The sequence below is a fragment of the Grampus griseus genome (assembly GCF_964374135.1).
Source record: "Grampus griseus genome assembly, chromosome: 15".
NCBI lineage: Eukaryota > Metazoa > Chordata > Mammalia > Artiodactyla > Delphinidae > Grampus > Grampus griseus.
Genome location: NC_139009.1, coordinates 68,010,710 through 68,034,028, shown reverse-complemented (window position 1 = coordinate 68,034,028; position 23,319 = coordinate 68,010,710). Strand labels below are relative to the sequence as shown.

The 23,319-nt window shown below is 41.0% G+C and overlaps 1 protein-coding gene across 1 annotated transcript; it reads right to left on the bottom strand.

Moving 5' to 3' along the window:
* Nucleotides 1–12,287: 12,287 nt before the first annotated feature.
* Nucleotides 12,288–14,508, bottom strand: LOC309833679 (lithostathine-like; the record flags this gene model as incomplete). Its single annotated transcript, XM_082672131.1, has 5 exons — nt 12,288–12,355; nt 12,623–12,749; nt 13,390–13,527; nt 13,739–13,857; nt 14,433–14,508. 5 exons carry the CDS (start codon nt 14,506–14,508, stop codon nt 12,288–12,290), a joined length of 528 nt encoding a protein of 175 aa, XP_082528257.1.
* Between the last annotated feature and the right edge of the window lie 8,811 nt (nt 14,509–23,319).

Genomic DNA, 23,319 nt, shown 5'->3' with positions numbered 1-23,319 from the left:
ATGTTTTTCGATCCACCTCCTAGAGTAATGGAAATAAAAACAAAGGTAAACATATGGGACCTAATGAAACTTAAAAGTTTTTGCACAGCAAAGGAAACTACAAACAAGACGAAAAGACAACCCTCAAATGGGAGAAAATATTTGCAAACCAATCAATGGACAAAGGATTAATCTCCAAAATATATAAACAGCTCATGCAGCTCAATATCCAAAAAACAAAAAACCCAATCCAAAAATGGGCCGAAGGGTGGTGCAGTGGTTGAGAGTCCGCCTGCTGATGCAGGGGACACAGGTTCATGCCCCGGTCTGGGAAGATCCCACATGCCGCAGAGTGGCTGGGCCCGTGAGCCATGGCCACTGAGCCTGTGCGTCCAGAGCCTGTGCTCCACAACGAGAGAGGCCACAGCAGTGAGAGGCCCACGTTCCGCAAAAAAAATAAATAAATAAAAATTAAAAATGGGCCAAAGACCTAAATAGACATTTCTCCAAAGAATACCTACAGGTGGGCAAGAAGCACATGAAAAGCTGTTCAACATCATTAATCATTAGAGAAATGCAAATCAAACTACAATGTGGTATCACCTCACACCAGTTAGAATGGGCATCATCAGAACAATCTACAAACAACAAATGCTGGACAGCGTGTGGAGAAAAGGGAACTCTCTTAACCTGTTGGTGGGAATGTAAATTGATACAGCCACTATGGAGCACAGTATGGAGGTTCCTTAGAAAACTACAAATAGAACTACCATATGACCCAGCAATCTCACTGCTGGACATATACTCAGAGAAAACCATAATTCAAAAAGACACATGCACCCCAATGTTCATTGCAGCACTATTTACAATAGCCAGGTCATGGAAGCAAACTAAATGCCTATCGACAGATGAATGGTTAAAGAAGTGGTACATATATACAGTGGAATATTACTCAGCCTTAAAAAGGAATGAAATTGGGTCATTTGTAGACACATGGATGGATCTAGAGACTGTCATACTGAGTAAAGTAAGTCAGGAAGAGAAAAACAAATATTGTATATTAACGCATATATGTGGAACCTAGAAAAATGATACATATGAACTAGTTTTCAGGGCAGAAATAGAGACCCAGATGTAGAGAGTAAATGTATGGACACCAAGGGGGGAAAGGGGTGGGGGTGGGTGGGTGGTGTGATGAATTGGGAGATTGGGATTGACATATATACACTAATATGTATAAAATGGATTACTAATAAGAAGCTGCACTATAAAAAAATACAATAAAATTCAAAAATTAAAAAAAAAAGAATGTTGCCTATAGCCTGAAATATTCAGGATAGCCCATTCTCAAGGCTCTGATCTTTAAGCATATAACACTCTTCCATTCATACACAGATAAAAAGTTGCAGAATAGAGAATAACATTTGTCTTGTTGGAGGTTTACAGGAACATTGTGACCTGACCTATGAGGACAGTTGCCAGAACAAAGGATTCCCACACCAAGAAGTTTGCAACTACCAACCACGTCCCTTCCTCACCTTGCCTTTAAAAATGCTTTGCTGAAACCCTTTGGAAAGTTAGGGATTTGGGGAAGCATGAGCCACCCATTCTCCTTGCATGGCCCTTCAATAAACCTATCTCTGCTCCAAACTCCAATGTTTTGGTTTATTTGACTTCATTGTGCATCAGGCGTGTAAACTTATGCTTGGTAACAGTAGGAGGCCTGATCTCCTTCATCCTTTCTGGACTACCTCTTTGCTTCCCTTTTGCAGCCTTTCCTGGAAGATCTTTTCTCACTCTCTCCAACTCTTAAGGACACGAGAATTGGGCACCTGGGAGCATTCATAGAATGATAAAACTCCACCTTTGCCTAAAGGAAAGTGGGACTGATTGTGGAGAGGACACCTGACCTTGGACAGTTCTAGCCTATGCCTGGAAGGGCCTCTCCCCATTCTGGGAATCTCTCTGAGCCCACATCACCTTTGTCCCTTCTCAGTGTCCTGGCTTTGTTCTGCTCACTTCATAGGCTTTAATTTTGCCTCTACCCTTTCCTCTGGTTACATTACAACAAATCTTCCTCATCTACTCTGGCAAAACCACTCAAGCTGGACAGTGAATGAGGGGGTGGAAAAGGAGTTCCTTCATTGCCTCCACCTCCTCCCACGTACACATTTTATAATTTTACAAAATTAAATATTTCTATGTAATTTATAATGGCTAATATTCAATTCAATAGTGTGCCACAATTTCTTAAACTTATCTGGCTTGTTGACTGTCTGTATTATTATTATTTTCATTTTAGGAAAGATAGGAATAAAAACTCTTGTAAATTAATAGTTAAAAATGCTCAGGATTGTTTGCAATGGTGGTGTTGTTTTCATTTTAAGAAAATCAGGAAGTACTTCTTTCTGTGAAAAGGCTGGCAGTGAAGAACTAGTTACAAATTTCCTATATTCTCGAAGTAACCAGTTGGCTTAGAGACCCAGAATATGAATACCAAGTGGCCTTATTCAAGTTCCAGGTAAACTACATATGACAGTGTTTAGCACATCCTTAGAAGAGCAGCAATACATTGATATCCAGTCTAAACCTGATTAAAGAGAAAACTTTTCAAAAGATTTAGTAAGTGACAATATCACAAATTTTTCCAAGTGTCTTCCTGATTCTCTGTCCTTTCATTGCTCTCAGGAGAAGGCAGAATTTTTATTTTATCATCACCAAATGACTTACTCACTTTTTGAAAATATATAGCATCACCAACTTAGGTTTGAAAAATAATGTCATCTAAACCTTCAGTATCAGAGGGACTGATTACTTTCAAAGGGAGGCTGAGAATAACCAGAGAATATTTACATGATGATCTATGGGATAGGAAACCAAAGGAGAATTCACAATATAAGCTGGCAAAGAGAACTGAAAATCTTTGACCAAAGGTATGAGGAAAAATGAGAAGAGTGATATTTTATGATGTCACTTGTCAATAACAAACTGACTATAAGAAAGTGACTGATCCTTGACTTGGAGTCTGCAAATTTGGGACGCTTCCCCTCACTGGACATACCTGTATGTTTAGTCTTTTGATGGAGGAAATATGGTAATTGCTGATAATCAACCAAAAAAGTAGGATTATATCATTTTTTACATTCTTTAATTCCAGTTAATTATTATGTCTAGTCTTACCTATCTCCAATTGTCTGAATGTGTGTGTGCTGAAAATCCCTGGGAACCTACCCTTTTCATTATTCTCTTTTCCCCTTTCTCTAAGAGCTCAGGTGGTCCACTAAGAAAATCCACTCCCTCCATGCTTCTGAGACCCCTTCCTGAGGTTTGTTGATAGTGATCACACTCTAAGATCCTGGAGAGTTTATAACTCATGTAATACTATATCCACTTTGCTCTAATTATGGTTCAAAGATGCACAGTAATTCAGGCTTCGAGCAACAGCCCATGACATTTTCCTGACCATAGTGATATGCTCAGTTTTGTCTAAAAAGGCAGGAGGAAGTCAGTATTATTCTTTTATCAGTTGAGGAAATAATATATGTTCTACTGATATTGTTAAGGAAACAGTAGCCCCAGCTGCTGCTGGCAACTCTCTTGAGCTATGAAAAGAAGGAAGCCAGTAGAGGAATAAAGGATACAGATAAAAGAGAATGTAGACAGGAGAACCCAAGAGAAATGACACTTGAGCCCTGGTCAAACTGAGCTCAAAGCCTTCCTCACTGCTAGATTTTTCAGTAATGTGGTCCAGTAAATACCTTAAATTTTTGAGCCAAATCATTCTGGGATTTTTCTTACTTTCAACTTCAAATGTCATATCTAACACAATGGGTTCTCCAACAGGAAGGATAGGATCTGGTCCCCACAGCTGGAGTGGCTCACCTGCCATCAAAGGGAGAACTCAACTAAAATAGAAACTGACACAAGCACAATTACTGTGAACTTTTCAAACCCATGTTGTGACTTTAAACAGGGAAGAAAATCAAAACGTCTGACATTGTGCAATCATAAATTCATTGAAACTGATGTTTGGTGTTTCCATCAAAAATGCTGAAGGAATATTTAGTCAAGGCAGTCAATCATAGAAAGAACAAATGACATTTAACAAACATTAAAAGAAAAAGACACGATTCTTTTCATCTCTTTATTTAAGAAGCAATACCCTTACATGGCAAGACTGTAGTGTTCTTGGCCCATATGGAAAATTTTGTCAGTGTTCTCATAGAATAAATGTTTTTTTCCAGATTATGGAAAATCTGACCAAAACCATTTTTTCCCACAATGGAAGCTTGTGGCGAGGGTGGGATGATGATAAGGGGGGAAGGTAGATTAGTGGTCTTGAAATATGCAGATGCATGAAAAGTCTGGGTCTTGCCATCAGTTAGGTGAGGGGAACTTCTTCAAAAAAGCATCATTTTTTTTTTAAGTACTAAAAAACATGTATTCTTGAACAGTGATTTGGATGGAAGTAGTATTCTGAGAAACTTTTTTTTTTAGGATAATGAAGCTATTTTAGTATTATTTAAAATAAGAACAACCTTTAAACCGTATGAAGTGGGCAATAGGCACGCCTTCCTTCTCAGGAAGCACGCCTTCCTGAGAAGGGTCCTCCGAGAAGGGTCTTCTCAGGGGCAAAGGCAGCAAGGGTGGGTGGGCAGGAGGGAGTGCAGGCCTGGACGTCAGCAGTGCTTCCTCGGGGCAGACTCTGCAGGTAGGAGAGGTGGCTCTGGGGCTTGGCAGCTCCTGGCTGGAGTGGAGGGAGCTGGCCTGGTGGTCCGTGCCAGTGACTCAGGCAGGGGTGGGGTAGGGCAGGGGTCAGCTGGGTAAAAGAAATGTGAGTTTGAGTGTCAGGAGGAGGTGGCCTTGGCTCTCAGGACTCAAGGGGGACGTCAGGCTGCAGGAGGCCCAAACCCGGGAGTGCTGATCCGCCCCCATCTCTCCAGCGAGGCTCTGTGACTGTGCCCTGGGCGGGTGGGGGGTGGGGGTGGGGGCTCACAGCAGGGTGGGCGGCAGACAGGGAAGTCTCAGGCAGGGCTGCTGGTCAGGCCGGGGCTCAGTGTCCTCTTCTCGGAGGCGCTTGCACCTGGAGCAGATGCTTCTTCTCAAAGGCCCCGGCCTGGGCACAAAGACAGGGACCACTCCATTCCTCATCATGGGCCGGAAGGCCGACAGCCTGGGCTCGGGGCTCTCAGACCTAAGAGGCCCGTCGAGCCGCCTTTGTCCTTCCTCGCATCGGCTGAGGGCCCTCAGCGCGCGGTCTCCTTGGCACAGGTGTCCGGGGACTCCTGGCTGGGCGGACACGTGGACAAGCTGCTTATGCTTTCAACGGGGGGCGGTACGGATGTCCACCAGGCTCTGCGTGTGGCAGGAGAGGCGGGCGTTCCACTGGGACCTCATCGTGAAACCGTTGCCATGGCCGGAAAACCCCAGCCCCGAGGAGGTGCGGAGGGGCGGCCCGCTGGGAAGGCGTGTCCAGCCCTGGGGCGCCGAGGACCCGCGGACCAGGTAGTACTTCCAGCTGCGCAGGACGGCGGGGAGCGGCTGCCTGCTGCGGAACCAGAGCCCGCGATCCTGGCGGCGGTGGCGGCGGTAGCACAGGATTGGGCGCCCGTCCCGGCCCATCAGGAGGCAGGTGCCGCGGGCGGCCCGGTCCATGGGAACCATGGGGACCGGCGCTTCCGGGCGTGGGCTGGCTGCGTGGCCTTGGCCGTGCCCAGGTACATGCTCAGGTAGCTGTCCATGCTCGCGGGTCAGCGGGGTCGGACCTTCGACGGGCTTTGGCTTCTGGGAGGCCCCGAAGTCAGCAGACGTGAAGCTTACGGCGCTGAGGCAACCGTTGGCATCGGGGTGTGGGACGGTTCGTGGGGCGTCGGAACCTCTGGGCACGAGGTCCTGCGCGCGCCAGGCCGGGGCCTCGCGGACCCGCCCGGGGCCTCGCGACCCCGGGGCCTCACGGACCCGGGGCCTCGCGGGGCGCCCCTGTGTTCTGAGCACAGGGGATCCTTCAGCTCCCACTGCTGGCCCAGGCGCTTGGCTCTGGGTGGCGGGGGAGCCCTCCACTTTTTGCCCTTGACATTTAAAGGGAGAAAATATAATAATTTGTACCAGGTCCTGAAAATTGACTGAAAGGCACTCTCTTTCATTACTGTAAAAATGAACAAAATGCACTTGAATGCTCCTTTAAGGAAAAAGAGCGAATTTACTTGTATTTCTACAGAGGCTGTGTACTTCTTCTAGAGTGGCTGCTAATGTCACTTTTTGTAATTTTATTCTTTTTTTTTTAAACATCTTTATTGGGGTATAATTGCTTTACAATGGTGTGTTAGTTTCTGCTTTATAACAAAGTGAATCAGTAATACATATACATATGTCCCCATATCTCTTCCCTCTTGCGTCTCCCTCCCTCCCACCCTCCCTATCCCACCCCTCCAGGCGGTCACAAAGCACCAAGCCGATATCCCTGTGCCCTGCGGCTGCTTCCCACTAGCTATCTACTTTACCCATGCCTCTCTCTCTCTCTCGCCCTGTCACAGCTCACCCTTCCCCCTCCCCATACCCTCAAGTCCGTTCTCCAGTAGGTCTGTGTCTTTATTCCTGTCTTACTCCTAGGTTCTTCATGACATTTTTTTTTCTTAAATTCCATGTATGTGTGTTAGCATACGGTATTTGTCTTTCTCTTTCTGACTTACTTCACTCTGTATGACAGACTAAAAAAGCATCATTTTTTAAATACAGAAAATGTTTGTATATTTTGGAGACTAATCCTTTGTCAGTTGCTTCATTTGCAAATATTTTCTCCCATTCTGAGTGTTGTCCCTTCATCTTGTTTATGGTTTCTTTGCTGTGCAAAAGCTTCATTAGGTTCCATTTCTATATATATATTTTTTTACTTCCCTTACTCTAGGAGGTGGGTCAAAAAGTATCTTGCTGTGATTTATGTCATAGAGTGTTCTGCCTATGTTTTCCTCTAAGAGTTTTATAGTGTCTGGCCTTACATTTAGGTCTTTAATCACATCTTTATTAGAGTATAAATGTTTTACAATGTTGTGTTAGTTTCTGCTGTACAACAAAGTGAATCAGCTATATGTATACATATATCCTTATATCCCTTCCCTCTTGAGCCTCCTTTCTACCCTCCATATCCCATCTCTCTAGGTCGTCACAAAACACCAAGCTGATCTCCCTGTACTATGCAGCAGCTTCTCACTAGCCATCCATTTTACATTTGGTAGTGTATATATGTCAATGCTACTCTTCATCCCAGCTTCCCCTTCCCCACCCGTGCTCTCAAGTCCATTATCTAAGCCTCTGTCTTTATTCCTGCCTGGCCACTATGTTCATCAGTACCGCTTTTTAAATTTCCGTATATATGTGTTAGCATATGGTGTTTGTTTTTCTCTTTCTGACTTATTTCACTCTGTATGACAGATTCTAGGTCCATCCACCTCACTACAAAAAACTCAATTTCATTCCTTTTTATGGCTGAGTAATATTCCATTGTATATATGTGCCACATCTTCTTTATCCATTCATCTGTTGATGGACATTTAGGTTGCTTCCATGGAAAAAAATAAGTTAAGAGAAATCCTGCCAGACAATAAGTTGTACAAATCCAGTCCTGAATGGAGTCAGAGTGTTTTAATAGGACCTTCTGGGGTTTGTTCTCCCAAGTGCCTTCTAGGGACAGGGCAACATGTAGTTAAATGGACTCATGCCAATCGACCATGGCAAGGGAAGTATAGAAGCTGAAATTGTACAACAATTAGAAAGATTACCTTTTTTCTGTCAAAAAATTTTTTTTGCCTTTAAAATATATATATATATATATATATTTATTTATTTATTTATATATGGCTGTGTTGGCTCTTCATTTTTGTGCAAAGGCTTTCTATAGTTGCAGCAAGTGGGGGCCACTCCTCATTGCGGTGTGCGGGCCTCTCACTATTGCGGCCTCTCTTGTTGTGGAGCACAGGCTCCAGATGCACAGGCTCAGTAATTGTGGCTTATGGGGCTAGTTGCTCTGTGGCATGTGGGATCTTCCCAGACCACCACTCGAACTCCTGTCCCCTGCATTGGCAGGCAGATTCTCAACCACCGCACCACCAGGGAAGCCCTGTGACATCCTTCTTAACAATATATTTATGGATCTGTCTCCTCATACAAGTGAAACAAAAGCAAAAATAATCAAATGCGACTAAGACAAAATAAAAAGCTTTTCCACAGTGAAGGAAACTATCAACAAAACAGAAAAACGCCTTCTAACTGCGAGAAAATATTTGCAATAGAGGGTCAATGTCCAACATACTCGAAGAACTTATACAACTCAACATCAACAAAAATCAAGTACTCTGATTAAAAAATGGGCAGAGGATCTGAGTAGATATTTTTCCAAAGAAGACAGCCAATAGGCATATGAAAAGATGCTTAGCATCACTAACCATCATGGAAATGCAAATCAAAACCACAATAAGGCACCACCTCACACCTGGCATAATGGGTATCATCAAAAAGACAACAAATTACAAGTGTTGGTGAGGAGGTGGAGAAAAGAGAGCGCTCATGCACTGTTGGTGGGTATGTAATTGGTACAGCCACTATGGTAAACATTATTTCACAAAATTAAAACTAGGACTGCCAGGTAATCCAGCAAATTCACCTCTGGGTGTTTACCTGAAGAAAAGAAAAACACTAATTTGAAAAGATAAGTACACTCCAATGTTCATTGCTGCATTATTTACAATGGCTAATGCACAGAATAAACCTAACTATTCATCAACATATTAATGGATAAAGAAGATGAGGAATATATATTTTATATGTATAAAATTTATATAATAGCATATTACTTAGACATGAAAAAAACTGAAAGATTTTGTGACAATATGTATAAATCTAGAGGGTATTGTGCCAAGTGAATTAAATCAGACAGAGAAAGACAAATACAATATAACCTTACTTATATGTGAATTCTAAAATATAAAACAAACAAATGAAAAGAAATAAAAGCATTCATAGATACAGAGAACAAACAGGAAGTTGCCAGTGGTAAGGGATGTGAAATATGGGAAGGGGATTAAGAGGTGCAAACCTCCAGTTATAAAATAAATAAGCCATGGGGATGCAATATATAGGAATATGGTCAATAATATTATAATAACTTTGTATGGGGACAGATGATTACTAGACTTATCATGCTGATCATTTTATAATGTATGCAAATATCCAATCATTATGTAGTACAGCTGAAACTAATGTAATATTGTATGTCAATAATATTTCAATTAGAATTATCAGTAATACTGTATCAGTATGGTTCATCAGTTGTATCAAGTGGTAAGTCCCTGTATTACCATTTCAATAATTCCATACATCTAAAACTATTCTAAGAATTAAAGCCTTTTTAAAAATGAATTACTAAAATTGAAATATAAAAAAGAGTTACATATGTTAAGAAACCATTTATAAAATTTTAGATTTCATAGACAAAACTAATCTGCCAAATTGCTATAAAAACTTCTAAAATTTTACCCTGGATTTCTGTAGTTATCTTGCACAGGTATGGCAACAAACAGTTTGAGGACGAGCAGCATTTCATGGACCACACAATTAGTTCCTTATCCCTATAGTTGCTGAATGGTATCACTTTCCTGAGTACTTGCAAGAAATGCCCAGTGGGTTTTCTGTCCTGTGTCCTGGAAACATGCTCTGGCCTCAGTCGGGACTAGAGTTGGGAAGGCTTAATATCCTGTGGGGTCTCTACTCATATTTTTTGAATAAATAAAAAAAGTGAATAAATGATGATTTATTTGAAAAGAACCACTTACATGAGTGAAGACGGTTGAAATTTTCATTGAACCTAAATATTTTTAGACCATTATACTACTCACTACCTCATTTCCGACACATTCTCAGCCTCATATCTTGTGTAAAAATATTTGGCCAATTGCCCCATCTGAAATGGGGATGTCACCTTGGTCAAAATCTTCTATGTGGGCCAAGAGCCACTCAGCATTGCTACATAGGTATATTTGCCAGATAAAATAGAGGACTCCTAGCTAAATTTGAATTTCAGATAAGCCACAAATAGTTTCTTGGTATTAGTGTATATCAAATATTACATCTTTGCTCAACTTGACAGATATTGCATATTTGCCAAATCTGGTGATACTACATATGGAGGTTTTCATTCTTAAATAAATAGATCAGATGAATTGACAGTGTCTACTTTCCTTAATTGACATTTAGCAAGTTTCCTATACCCTTTTAAGATAGGCAATCTTTCTTCAAAGAGAGAATCACCCATTACATCTGAAACTAGGTAAAAGTGTATCTTTTCCTTTCCGTAAGGAATTTTTTCTATTATTATCTGTCAGAGTTAGGAAGTATTTTCCCTTTATTCTCTACAAGCCTGTATATAATATTTAAAATATGTGTTTTGGGGTAGTTTGGTAGGACTCTTCCAAAAACACTCTAGACCTAAACTTTTCTTTGTAAGAATGTATTTTTAATATAGATTAATTTTTTAAGATAGATATAGTAGATTTTAAGATTTTCTTGATTTCCTCTAGAAGAATTCAGAATTTTTCAACCTAGATATTGAAAGAAAAAAAAAAAAAAGCTCGTTTAGGGATGGCACGATTAAAAAAAAACAATAATGACAATGATTCCAGGCACTCTGTATTAAATCCAGGATCTCGGCAGTAGTGGTGCTCCATAGTTCCTTGATTGTGTTCCACTTTTATTACAGCTTTATTGAGGAATAGTTGGTAAATACAGATATCTGTACATAATGTATATAACTTGGATAATTTGGACATATGTATACATATGTGTTACCATCATTGCAAACAAGGTAGTAAATATATCCATCACCTTTGAAAGTTTCCTTGTGTCCCGCTTCTTGGTTTGTTTCTTTGTTTCTGTGGTAACAACACTTAACATGAGAACTACACTCCTAATAGTTTCTTTTTTTTTAGACAGTTTTTTAAGTGCACAATATCTTATTGCTAACTATAGCCACTGTGTTGTACCACAGATTCCGTAAGCTTTTTCTATATCTATTGATGATTGTGTGCTATTTACCCTTTATTCTATTAATGTGATGTACACTGTTGATTGATTTGCATATGTTGAACCACACTTGCATCCGAGGAATAAGAACCACTTGTTCAGGGTGTATTATACATTCAATGTTCTGTTGAATTCGAGTTGCTAATACTTTGTTGAGGATATTTTCAACCATGTATATCAAGAATATTGACCTGAAGAGTTCCTTATTTATGGTGTCTTTATCTGAACATATTTCAGAATGGTTACTTATCTCTTCACTATAAGAATCTGGTGGGTTCTCAGAAAGAAAAAGCCATGAGAGAGTGGAGACTCCCTAGACAGGGGCCTCCAGGAGTCTCTCACTCATAAAGCCAATCCACACTCAGCATCCAACAAGTTGTCCAAATTGCAATTTCATGTTTCTAAAAGTTTATAGATCTAGCAGTTCTGATCCAAGTAAGCAGAAATGAGAAGGTATCTATGTAATGGGGTGCCTCGGCAGATTGCCCAAGAAAAGGAGATTACCCCAGGAAAAGTTGTTGGTGCTAAAATTATTCAGATTTTTTCCTGTTTTAATAAAGAGAGTGACAACTGCCAATGATCTGCATGTCAGTCCAAGTAATTTATTCTTGACTATATTTTATAGAAGTCATGATCCAAGGTGGATCTCACATTAAAGAAAAGGAATAGATCCTTCATGATCCTTCACAGCAAATGATTTCAGAAGTGCATTCTATAATAAATAGCATGGGACCACACGAAGGCTGCTTGTGTCATACCATCAGGAGGAATGGGCAGTACAGTGTGTGGGGAAGCAATGCCTTTGTATAACACAACCCAATTCCTAAGGGAACAGGACCTACATACTCATCACAAATACACTGGTGGGAATGTACATTCAGTCATTTTCCAAGGAAATTGGATGAAACTTGACAGAGGCCACCCCTAGATTCTTCCCATACAAACTTCTTCCTCAGAGCCTTGTTATAAGACAAGAGCACAGAAGCAGGTAAGTTTGGAATAAGATATTTATTACTGTTCTACAAGACCTCAGGCCATGCTATGCATACACACACACACACACACACACACACACACACAAATGCCTGAAATGAGGCTGAGAGACAGGGAAGGCCAGAATGAGGGGGTCAGGTTGGGGGTGTGGGGAGGATTCCCCTTTCCGGGATAGGTCTTCACTCTTGGTTCCAAGTCCATGATGAGCTGCACACCAGACTCAGGCTAGTGACTTCCCATCTGACTTAGCCCTTGAACTTGCAGACATAGGGTAAGTTCACAGAACAGTTATAATCTCTCCACTTCAGAAAGTCTGAAGAGACAGAAGAGCTCAAGTGAATGAGGCTGGTGAGAAACCAATGGGGACACATCCCAGCTTCTGGCCTAGGACTCAAAGGCTCTCCCTCAAATTCACCAGGGTCCCACTCCAGGGGAAAGAGAGCGAAAGAAAGGAGAGGTGAGAGGGGATGGGAACGGACAAGCAGTTCCATCCCAGGGGGATTCTCTGAAGACCAGACCCAGAAATAGGGGATGAGGGGATGGAAAAGGCTGGAAAGAAGTGACCTCCTCTGTTTCCTACCTGAGCTTCTGGACAGGCTCCCACAATAGCCAGGGGATGAGCTGGTGGAGGGATCTTTCTCCCAGGCAACGTAATTGAGCACATCAGTGCTACTCCACTCCCATCCACTGCCATTGGGCTCAGAGCCCTATAGAGCAGAGGATGGAGTCAGGTGAAGTGGAAAGGCCTTTAGAGGTCTCCTGGCACGATTCCCTCAGCTGGAACACCTGCTACCCTCCCCAGCATCATGGAATTAGTTCTGCTCTACCAGGTGATGCCCAACAGCTCTCCTCTGGGAAACAATCCCTAACTCTTTGCTTCTATTGGCAAATTCAAAAGTCAATAATCACAAAGACGAATAGAAGCCCTCAGAGTAACTTGACACTGTGTGAACTACATTTGGTGGTGCATTTGTGATTACCCTCTGAACCTCCAAGACAACATATGTTTTATAAGGGAAAAATGCATCAATCCTAAATACTCATTTAGCACTTGCTAAGGGCAGCATGTACAGACTCAGGGATGGACAGCAAACTGAATCAAGACGTGGTGTGTGAACTGTGTAAAAGCTTGACAAGAGGCAGATTAACCTTAGCTGGAGACTGGAGACCTGCACAGAACTCAGCTCTGCAGCTGGTCTCAAGGCCCTCCATTCTCCAATTACCCCCTTGACCTCCAAGCTCTAGGGATCTCTACGTTATTTCCTAGGCAGGCACAGGGGACAGCGAGCAGGCCTGGGTGGCCATAGCATCCTGGGAGGTAACAGACTAGAGAGGATGTAAGTGTACCTCTGTGGGGTCATGGAGCCCAATCCAGACGTCTGAGACGGTTTTCAAGTTGTTCTTGACCAGGGCGGCCACGAAGGATCCCTCAGCCCCACTGAGCACAGACACAAGTTCTCCTGAGGATCTCTTCTGGCAAGCCATCTGTGTGGAGAAGGGAGAGACTGGGGAGGAGCTTGAGACCCTCACTGAGGGAAGGGCAGGGACAAGGGAGGTGAGAAGGGGTTGTGTTTGCAAAAGATGAGGTGCTCATTCTCACCCTCAAGAAACTCTAGAGAATGGAACTCCCAGCCCCCAAACCCTGTCTCTAATTTGCTTCTCCTTACCAGCCCGAACTGCAAATCCCAGCACTCACGTTTGCATTCATCCAGGTTTTAGGTGTTGTAAACAAGGCATAGCAGTAGGACGCATAGGCCATGGAGCCTCTCGGACAGCTGATCCGTGCAGAGGGCAGTTTCTTCTGGGAATCTTCCCCTGGCGAGGAAGAAATAAAGGAGAGGGATGGAGCAAAATAGAGAGAGGGGATTGGAGTGGGGAGGTGACCTTGAGGAATATCTGTGGTGCCACAGCTTGAGGCAGTGACACCAAACTGCTGACTGCCTGTCAGCAATGCCAATATTTCCAGGAGTTTTTCTTAATCATAAAGTAGACCTAGTAATTGGGAGATGGTCTGTTTTCTTTTTATTCATCTGCCTTATTCAAAAGTCCAAGCCTTCTCCTCGTCTTGGCTGACTGTTTCTACACTGGATCCTCCAGTCATTCTCCTTCTACTCATCTCATTACTGACACTCTATGCTTTCCCTCCTTAATATACCCACATAAATTAGACTCTACTGAAAATTGAGAATCATCTCATCCCACTGTTACTGGACCACTGAGATACCTCCCACCACTAGTTACCCTGAAGGAAGGATGATGATGCAGGAATTGCAAGCAGTGTTGTTGTGTGGGGATGTACCATTACCACGGGAGGCACACAGGAGCTTTCCTCCTCTTCTTGGCCCTGAACAAACACTGGGAACCCAGTGCTAGAGGCAGAAAAGTCTCACCTTGGACTTGAGACAGGAGCATCAGGCAGGAGAGCAACATCCAGGACAGGCTGGGGACGCCCATGGAAGACATCATTTTGTCTGTGATGTGCGGAGACAACCAGAGAACTAAAATAAGGGTGGTCAGAGAGAGACTATGAGAAACCCCCTGTTGTACCTCTTGTCTTTTCCTCTGTCTAGTTCCCTAGGAATAAATCCATCTTGATGGCTTCCATCCCCTTCCATAGTTCTGGAAAGAATCTGAAAATCTATATATTCTACTACACCTGGGGCCTCCCAGGACTGCCTTTGCCTGCTCTCAGAGCTCCTGCATTCTCTGAGGACAGGGATCCTTGTATACCTTCCCTGAAATATGTGAGATGAAACCCCTGTCAGGGGTGTCATCTTGTCTCAGCACCTACTTACTTCTCTTGCAAGGGATCTGCACTGGTTTGTCGGGGCAGAAAAGACTGGGTTTTTATAAGAGGATTTGAGGGAGGGGCACTGAAATGAATAGCAGGATCGGGGAGCCAGGACAGGGGTCATGGGAAGGGCCTGGCTTTGGTTCAAGGAGATTCCCGCCATGGGGAGGAGTCTCTTCCCAGCAAAGCCTGGGAATTGCCACAGATATTGCCTGTTTCTCATTAACAGGTCAGCACTTTTTCAGGAACAGGTGAAGTTTATTCTTTCCCCGACTCTTCCCTGATAGGCAACTGTGGCACAAAATGTGGTATTAACTTTTAAGGGGCACATCTACTGGAGTATTTCTTCTGGTTGATGTCTCAAGTGCTCACTCCTGTAGGCATACACATGTATTTCTTTTAAATTGTTCAGTAGAATTAAATAAATGTTGGATGATAAGTGGAGGTGAGTATGGGGATGACAAGTGTCACAGATAAGTGAGGTCAGAGAAGGAAATGAAAGTAAGAGGAGACGGTGGTTCAGTGTTGCCTCTTCTACATGGTAGCTAGGTTTAAAGCAACTTCATAATCATCTCACAACTCAATAGATGAGCCAAACTCTTAAGGAAAATGAAATGTGGAAACTTGCCTTGCTGATCTTCTGAGAGATGGAACTTCCTTGATGGGTAATAATAATGTGATATAATAAGAGGCAATGGAGGAATTTCAAGCCTAGGAGGACTAGAGTCAAATGATGCAGAATCAAAGGAAGAATGAGAGAGGGTTAAGCAAGGGTAAGAGCAAGAGATGGATGAAATTGTAGACCTGATCCTACATTGCATGTAAGTTAGATCTCTACTTCATCAAGGTGCTCACTCCCCTGGGCTACTGACAACTGCCTCGCAAACTGTCATTTAGCTGTAGAAGAAGGGTCACTTATTTTTGCATTCTACTTGGAAGGGTGATCAGCTTCATGTGGGGATACTGAGAAAAATTCCTTAGTCATGTTTACTTCTGAGTTGGCAATTTTGGCAAGGATGAGGTACATGCTAAGTGGCTCAGGTTTATTTTGGTCAGTCTGGGAATATGTTAAGCTGGAATTCTCTGCAGACCCTGACTCTCAAGTGGTTTTTATAGGCCAGCTTGTGTGAGATGAAGTCAATGCAACTGAGCTTGTAATTGATTCATGTCCTCAGAATCCAAAAGTCAGTAGAACACACAAATAATCTAATAAGAAGGATAGGACAACCAACAGATTCTTTTGTTACAAAGGAAAAAGAACTTACTTCACGAAAAATATTTAAATGCAAAGCCATAACTATATTTAGAGCTCAGTGGAAATTCAGGTTTGAAAAACCAATATTTCATGGAAATATAGATAGCATGAGTTGAGAAGTAATCTTGCTACAGTAAAACAATTATTTGAGAAAAAGTAAATAATAGCAATCAGAAACACAGAATGGCTCACGCTTCTTGAATTCCTGAGAAACACAGTGTTGTGGGGAAAGATACCATTTAGATTAAAAGACTCTGAAAAGATATAACAATCTATCCTAGAGAGTAAATTGTAATAGGATCTTGATTAATAAAGTATGCCTTTGGAGGACAATTGTGAAATATGAACTCATTTTTGATAATGACAGAATTTTCACATTTCTTTCTTGTGGTAAAACTGTCATAGTTAAATTGACAGACATCCTGCCCTCCAACTCCTTAAGGTGGGTGACTGAAACTTCCAACCATCTCTTCGCTCTAAATATGGGTGTGTCTTGCAAAGGAATATAAGAGCTCACCCAAGGCTCTGGGCTGTGTCAGTGACCATGTTCCCCAATCCTGGGAAAACTAAATGAGTGAAGGCAGTTCTGTAGCATTTCATCCCAATTTGATGAATGAAGGCAATGGCAGCAGCCCCAGCCTGATCCATAGTCAATAAGTGCACTGCTCCTTTCTTCTTCCTCTCTCAGAGCAAAACCACGTATTCATTAGCCATTGTCTTTAAAGTCACTCACATTGGTGGAGCGGGCTGGATTCATGGGGTAGAAGGAATGAGAAGAGGGCATTGCTGAATTTTTGACCTATTTTTCAAAAATTGACTTTTTTTGTGTGTGTGTGGTACGTGGCCTCTCACTGTTGTGGTCTCTCCCATTGCGGAGCACAGGCTCCGGATGTGCAGGTTCAGTGGCCATGTCTCATGAGCCCAGCCGCTCTGCGGCATGTGGGATCTTCCCAGACTGGGGCACAAACCCACGTCCACTGCATAAGCAGGCAGACTCTCCATCACTGCGCCACCAGGGAAGACCACATATTTTACCTAAGCATAAGAAAACAGGAAAAAATCCCAAACTACTATCAATTTGACTACTTGTAACTAATTTAAAAGTGATAACATTCCCTAGGGGAGGGTCACTCTCATGGGAGAGCCAGAAGACAGAAAGAGGAACAGGTAAACATTGTCCCCTCTAGGGAAATGTCCTTTGTGCCATTTTTCTACCAAAATTTCAGAAATGACAAAAACCAAAACTCAAACACAAAATATAAACAATCTTCCCCCCTAAGAACCACAAGATGGACTCAATGGTTTAATAAGAAAAAATAACATTCCCTTAAGGAAATAAGGTCCTTTTCCGTATCTCTCAGCACTGTGTTGCCAGGAGGGCTGAATGACTTGAGCATGAGGGAAAACTCTTGGCTTTCAGCTTCAAGAGGATTTAAGTGCTCAAGCAGATGGGATTTTGATCACATCAGCAGGTTGATGTGGGAAGTCTTGGGGTCTTTCCAGGGTTGGTCTGATTTTGTAACTCACCGATTTATGACCTTTACCATCCTTTGTACAGCTTTAGCTCAACAATGGGTATAAAGTGGAAAAGGAAATGGACTGGAAGTTGGTAAACTGGATTTTAATTTCTGCTATACCTCTTCTTAGCTATGTGTCTATGCTGCCCCTCGTTTTTTAAGAGAGACAGCCTATCAATGCCTTTTCCAGCCCAGGAAGGTGATTTGCAAACACTGGCAGTTATTGAAAACACTTCCCCCTATCTATGTTTTTCTACCTTTAGCTTTATTAATACTTATTCCTATTTTCCACTAGCCCCAAAATCTTTGCTGTGAGCTAAACCCTTGAACTCTCTTCCTGGTATCTGTTTTACGTGATTTCCCATTGGGATTAAATGATCTATAATGACACTTAGCTCTAACACTCTATAATACATGACATAAAGCAAAAAGTGTTTGGCAAAGCATTTATCATTAACATTCTGAGTTACAGAGTCAGGAAGTATTTAACTGGGTAATTATTCGTCTAGTACCATCAGACTATACCACAAATGACCCTACACTTATTTGCTCAGTTAAGCAGAATTAGTAGTCCACCAGAAGTCTTTAAGCAGTATTTGGAGCACCATGACTTTTGGTTTCAGATGTGACTCCTGTGGTCCCAGAGCCAGATTTCAGTGGATGTGCGCCTGTGGATCTGCGCTGGTAGCTTTGTGAGCACAAGCCCTGAGGCACACCCAGGATGATTGCCTGCATTCCCGTGGTTGAGGCTGGGCCAAGGGCAATGCCATCAACAGTCTTTTGTGAGGCCACACCAAGGGTGACAGGTGACACCACAGACCACACTTCCCGGTGGACAGCTCCTGCAGAGGAATACTAAGTGACTCCTCTCCCAGCAGGAGTGCTCCTGTCCTGCCTACCTCACACCAAAGCTTGGAAATGGATATGGGGGTTTCTATCCAACAACTGGGGGGCAGACCATGTCCCAACAGGGCTGTGACAACCACAGAGCAAAGAGGAGACCTGCTCAATGTCAAGTGCAGGCTCTGGTCACCACAACCACAATCACACCCCCTAGGCAATCTACTCAGCACACACTGAGGAAAGGTATGGAGACAATCTGCTCAGCAATCTGCTAGGCAATCTAGGCAATCTGCTCAGCACACACTGAGGAAAGGTATGGAGGCATCCATATAAAACAAACAACCCTTGCACCAAAAATATGAGACTCATGCAGGCTACACAGGGATGCTCCCACTTAACATTAGCCCTTCAAGACCACAGAGAGTCAGAGAAATATAAGTAAATATAAGTAAAATGAAGAAGGAGAGGAACCACTCCCAATTAGAAGAACAAGAGAAGTCCTGAAAGAACAAACAGTGAACGGGACCTTTCCATTCTACTAGATCTTGAGTTCACGAAGGAGGTAATAAAAACACTAAAGGAATTAAGAAAAGCAATCAGTATAAAGGGAGACCACTGTAAAAAGGAACTAGAAACTTAAAGATGAACCACTTAAAATTAGGAAACTCACTTGCCAAGACCAAGCTGAGCTAAAGGCATAATTAGAAAAATAAATAATGCAAGAATGAATGAGTGACCTGGAAAATAGAATAACGGAAATCACCGAATCACAACAGCAGACAAATAGACAAATGAAAGAAAAAAAAAAAAGAATGAAAGCCGTATATGAGACCTATGATATAATGTAAAGCACGCCAATCTATGCATAATAGGGATCCCAAAAGGAGAAGAATGAGAAAAGGGGATTGATAATATATTTGAAGAAAGTATGGATGAAAAATTCCCAAAGCTAAAAGCAAACAGATATCCAGGTACAGGATGCACAGAGGGTCCTAAACAATATGAACATAATAGATCTACATCAAAACATATTCTACTTAAAATGACAAAATTTAAAGATAAAGAGAGGATTCTAAAGGCAGCAGAGAAAAATAAATAATTAATTATAAGGGAACCCACATAAGGCTATCAATTCATTTCTCTACAAAAACGTTGTAGGCGAGAAGAAAGTGGCAAGATGTACTTGAAATCCAGAAAGGGAAAACCTGAAACCTAGGATACTCTACCCATAAAGATAATTTTTCAGTATAGGAGAGATAAACGATTTCTCAGAAAAGCAAAAACTAAAATAATACAGCAATACTAAACTAAATATTCCTAAAAGAAATATTGAGAGGTCTTTCTTTATAAAAAAGAAGTAGGAATCTAGGGGAAAGAGAATATCAAAATTGTAAAGTAAATCACTTAATTAAGCCAGTACACAGATTTAAAAAAAATAAGAAAAAATTTGTGAAAACAATGATAAAAACAATGAACCACAAAAGGATAAACATGAAGATGTGAAAGAGGACTTCCAAATCATAAAATGGTGGGGGGGGGAAGAAAATGTAGATTATTTTTAAAGAATATTTTTGAGTCTATATGACTACTAGTCTAAAGCAAGTAGACATACTAATGGGTTAATACACTTGAAAAACAGGGTAACCACAAATCAAAAACATACAATAGGTTTACAAAAACAAAAAAGAAGAGAACATACATATAATACAAAATAAAAGCATCAATTCACAAAATGAGAAACAAAAAGAAAAGGAAAGGACCAAAGAAGAAATACAAAATCAACTGGAAAACAAGGTTTAAAATGGCAATAAAATGATACTTAACAATAATTAACTTAAATGTCAATGGACTAAATGCTCCAATCAAAAGACATAGAGTGGCAGGTTGGCTAATAAAACAAGAACCTACAGTTTGCTGTCTACAAGACAACCACTTTAGGGCAAATGATACATATAGATTGAAACTGAAGTGGTGGGAAAAAATTCATGCAAATGGAAATGACAAGAAAGCAGGGGTAGCAATACTCCTAACAGACAAAATAGACTTTAAAAAAAACCATAAAGAAAGACAAAGAAAGACACTATATAATGATAGAAGGATCAATACAAGAAGAGGATATTACATTTGTTAACATATGTGCACCCAATATAGGAGCACCTAAGTACATAAAATAACTACTAACAGATGTAAAGGGAGAAATTGATGGGAATACCATAATAGTCAAAGAATTTAACACCCCACTCACATTGATGGACAGACCTTCCAGATGGAAAATCAATAAGGAAACAGAGATCCTAAATGACAAAAACAGAACAGTTAGACTTATCTTTTCAGGATATTAAATCCAAACCCACACAGTATACACATTCTTTTCAGGTGCACATGGAACATTCTCTAGGATAGACCACACACTAGGAAACAAAACAATCATCAGCAAATTTAAGAGGATAGAAATTATTTCAAGCCTCTTTTTTGATCACAACAGCATGAAAATAGAAATCAAGCACATAAAGAGAAATGAGGAAAAAAATGATTACATGGAGACTAAACAACATGCTTCTAGGATACAAATGGCTCAACTATGATGTCAAAGAGGAAATTAAAAAATAGCTTGAGACAAATGACAATGAAAACACAGTCATACCAAATTTATGGGATGCAGATGAAGCAGTTGTTAGAGGGAGGTTCCTAGCACTACAGGCTTTCCTCAAAAAACAAGAAAAATCTCAAATAAACAACCTACCCTACCCTAATTCTAAAAGAATTAGAAAAAGAAGAACCAAAAAAGCCTAAATTCAGCAGAAGGAAGAAAATAATAAGATTAGAGATGAAATAAATATAATAGAGACAAAAAAAAGGAAAAAATCAATAAAACCAAGAGTAGCTTCTTTGAAAGGGTAAACAAAATTAACAAATCTTGGCCCAGTCTCAACATGAAGAAAAGAGAGAGGATCTAAATTAACAAAATAAGAGACAAAAGAGGAGAAGTAACAACCTACACCTTATAAATTAAAAAAAAGAGAGAATCGCCCACCCTGATACCAAAACCAGACAAAGACACTACCAAGAAAGGAAACTACAAGCCAATATCTTTCATGAATATACATGCAAAACTTCTCAACAAAATATTAGCAAACCAAATCCAAGAACACATAAAAAAGATCATATACCATGATCAAGTTGAATTCATCCCAGGGTCACAAGGATGTTTCAATATAGGCAAGTCAATCAATGTGATACACAATATCAAGCAGAGAGGGGCCAAGTAACACATGATTGCTTCAATAGATGCAGAAAAAGCATGTGACAAAATTCAGCATCCCTATGGAATCTAAAAAAAAGAAAAAGCCCCATGTTTCTGAAGAATCTAGGGGCAGGACAGGAATAAAGACACAGACATAGAGAATGGACTTGAGGATATGGGGAGGGGGAAGGGTAAGCTGGGACGAAGTGAGAGAGTGGCATTGACATATATGCACTACCAAATGTAAAATAGATAGCTACTGGGAAGCAGCCATATAGCACAGGGAGATCAGCTCCATGCTTTGTGACCACCTAGAGGGGTGGGATAGGGAAGGTGGAAGGGAGATGCAAGAGGGAGGAGATATGGGGATATATGTATACGTATAGCTGATTCACTTTGTTATACAGCAGAAACTAACACAACATTGTAAGCCAGTTATACTCCAATAAAAACGTTAAAAAAACTTATTCAGCATTCACTTATGATAAAAAACTCTAAACAAAGTGTGTATAGAGGGAGCACATCTCAACATAATAAAAGCTATTTATGATAAACCCACAGCCAACATAATACTCAATGATGAGAAGTGGAAAGCTTTCCTTCTAAAATCTGGAAGAAGACAAGGATGACCACTCTTACCAATTCTATCCAGTATAGTATTGGAAGTACTAGCAACAGCAATTAGACAAGAAGAAATAAATAAAAGGTATCCAAATCGGAAGGGTAAATGTAAAATTGTCTTTAAATGCAGATGACATGATACTCTATATAGAAAACACAAAAGACTCCAGCCAAAAACTATTAGAACTGATAAATGAATTTGGCAAGGTAGCAGCATACATGATTAGCATACAGGACTGTGTTTCATTTCCTTACAATAACAATGAAATATCAGAAAGAATAAGAAAAGAAACAATTCCTTTTAATACGCATCAAAAAAATACTTAGGAATAAATGTGACCAAGGAGGTGAAAGACTTGTACGCTGAGAACTATAAAACATTGATAAAGGAAACTGAAGATGACTCAGAGTGGAAAGATATTCCATGCTCTTGGATTGGAAGAATTAATATTGTTACAATGACCATACTATCCAAAGCAATCTACAGATTTAATGGAATACTTATAAAATTACCCATGACATTTTCCACAGAACTAGAACACATAACCTTAAAATTTGTATGGAACCACAAAATAACCAGAATTGTCAAAGCAATCCTGAGGAAAGAGAACAAAGCTGGAGGCATAACCCTCCACACTTCAGACAATACTACAAAGCTATAGCAATCAAAACAGTGTAGTACTGGCACAAAAATAGGCATATAGATCAAAGGATCAAAATAGAGAGCCCAGAAATATACCCACACACCTACGATCAATTAATCTTCAACACAGGAAGCAAGAATGTACAATGGAGAAAAGACAGTCTCTTCAGCAAGTGGTGCTGGGAAAGCTGGACAGCCTCATGTAAATCAATGAAGTTAGAACACTCCCTCAAACCATACACAAAAGTAAACTCAAAATGGCTTAAAGCCTTAAATATAAGTTATGACACCAGAAAACTGCTAGAAGAGAAGTTAGGTAAAACATTCTCTGACATGAATCTTAGCAATGTTTTCTTAGGTCGG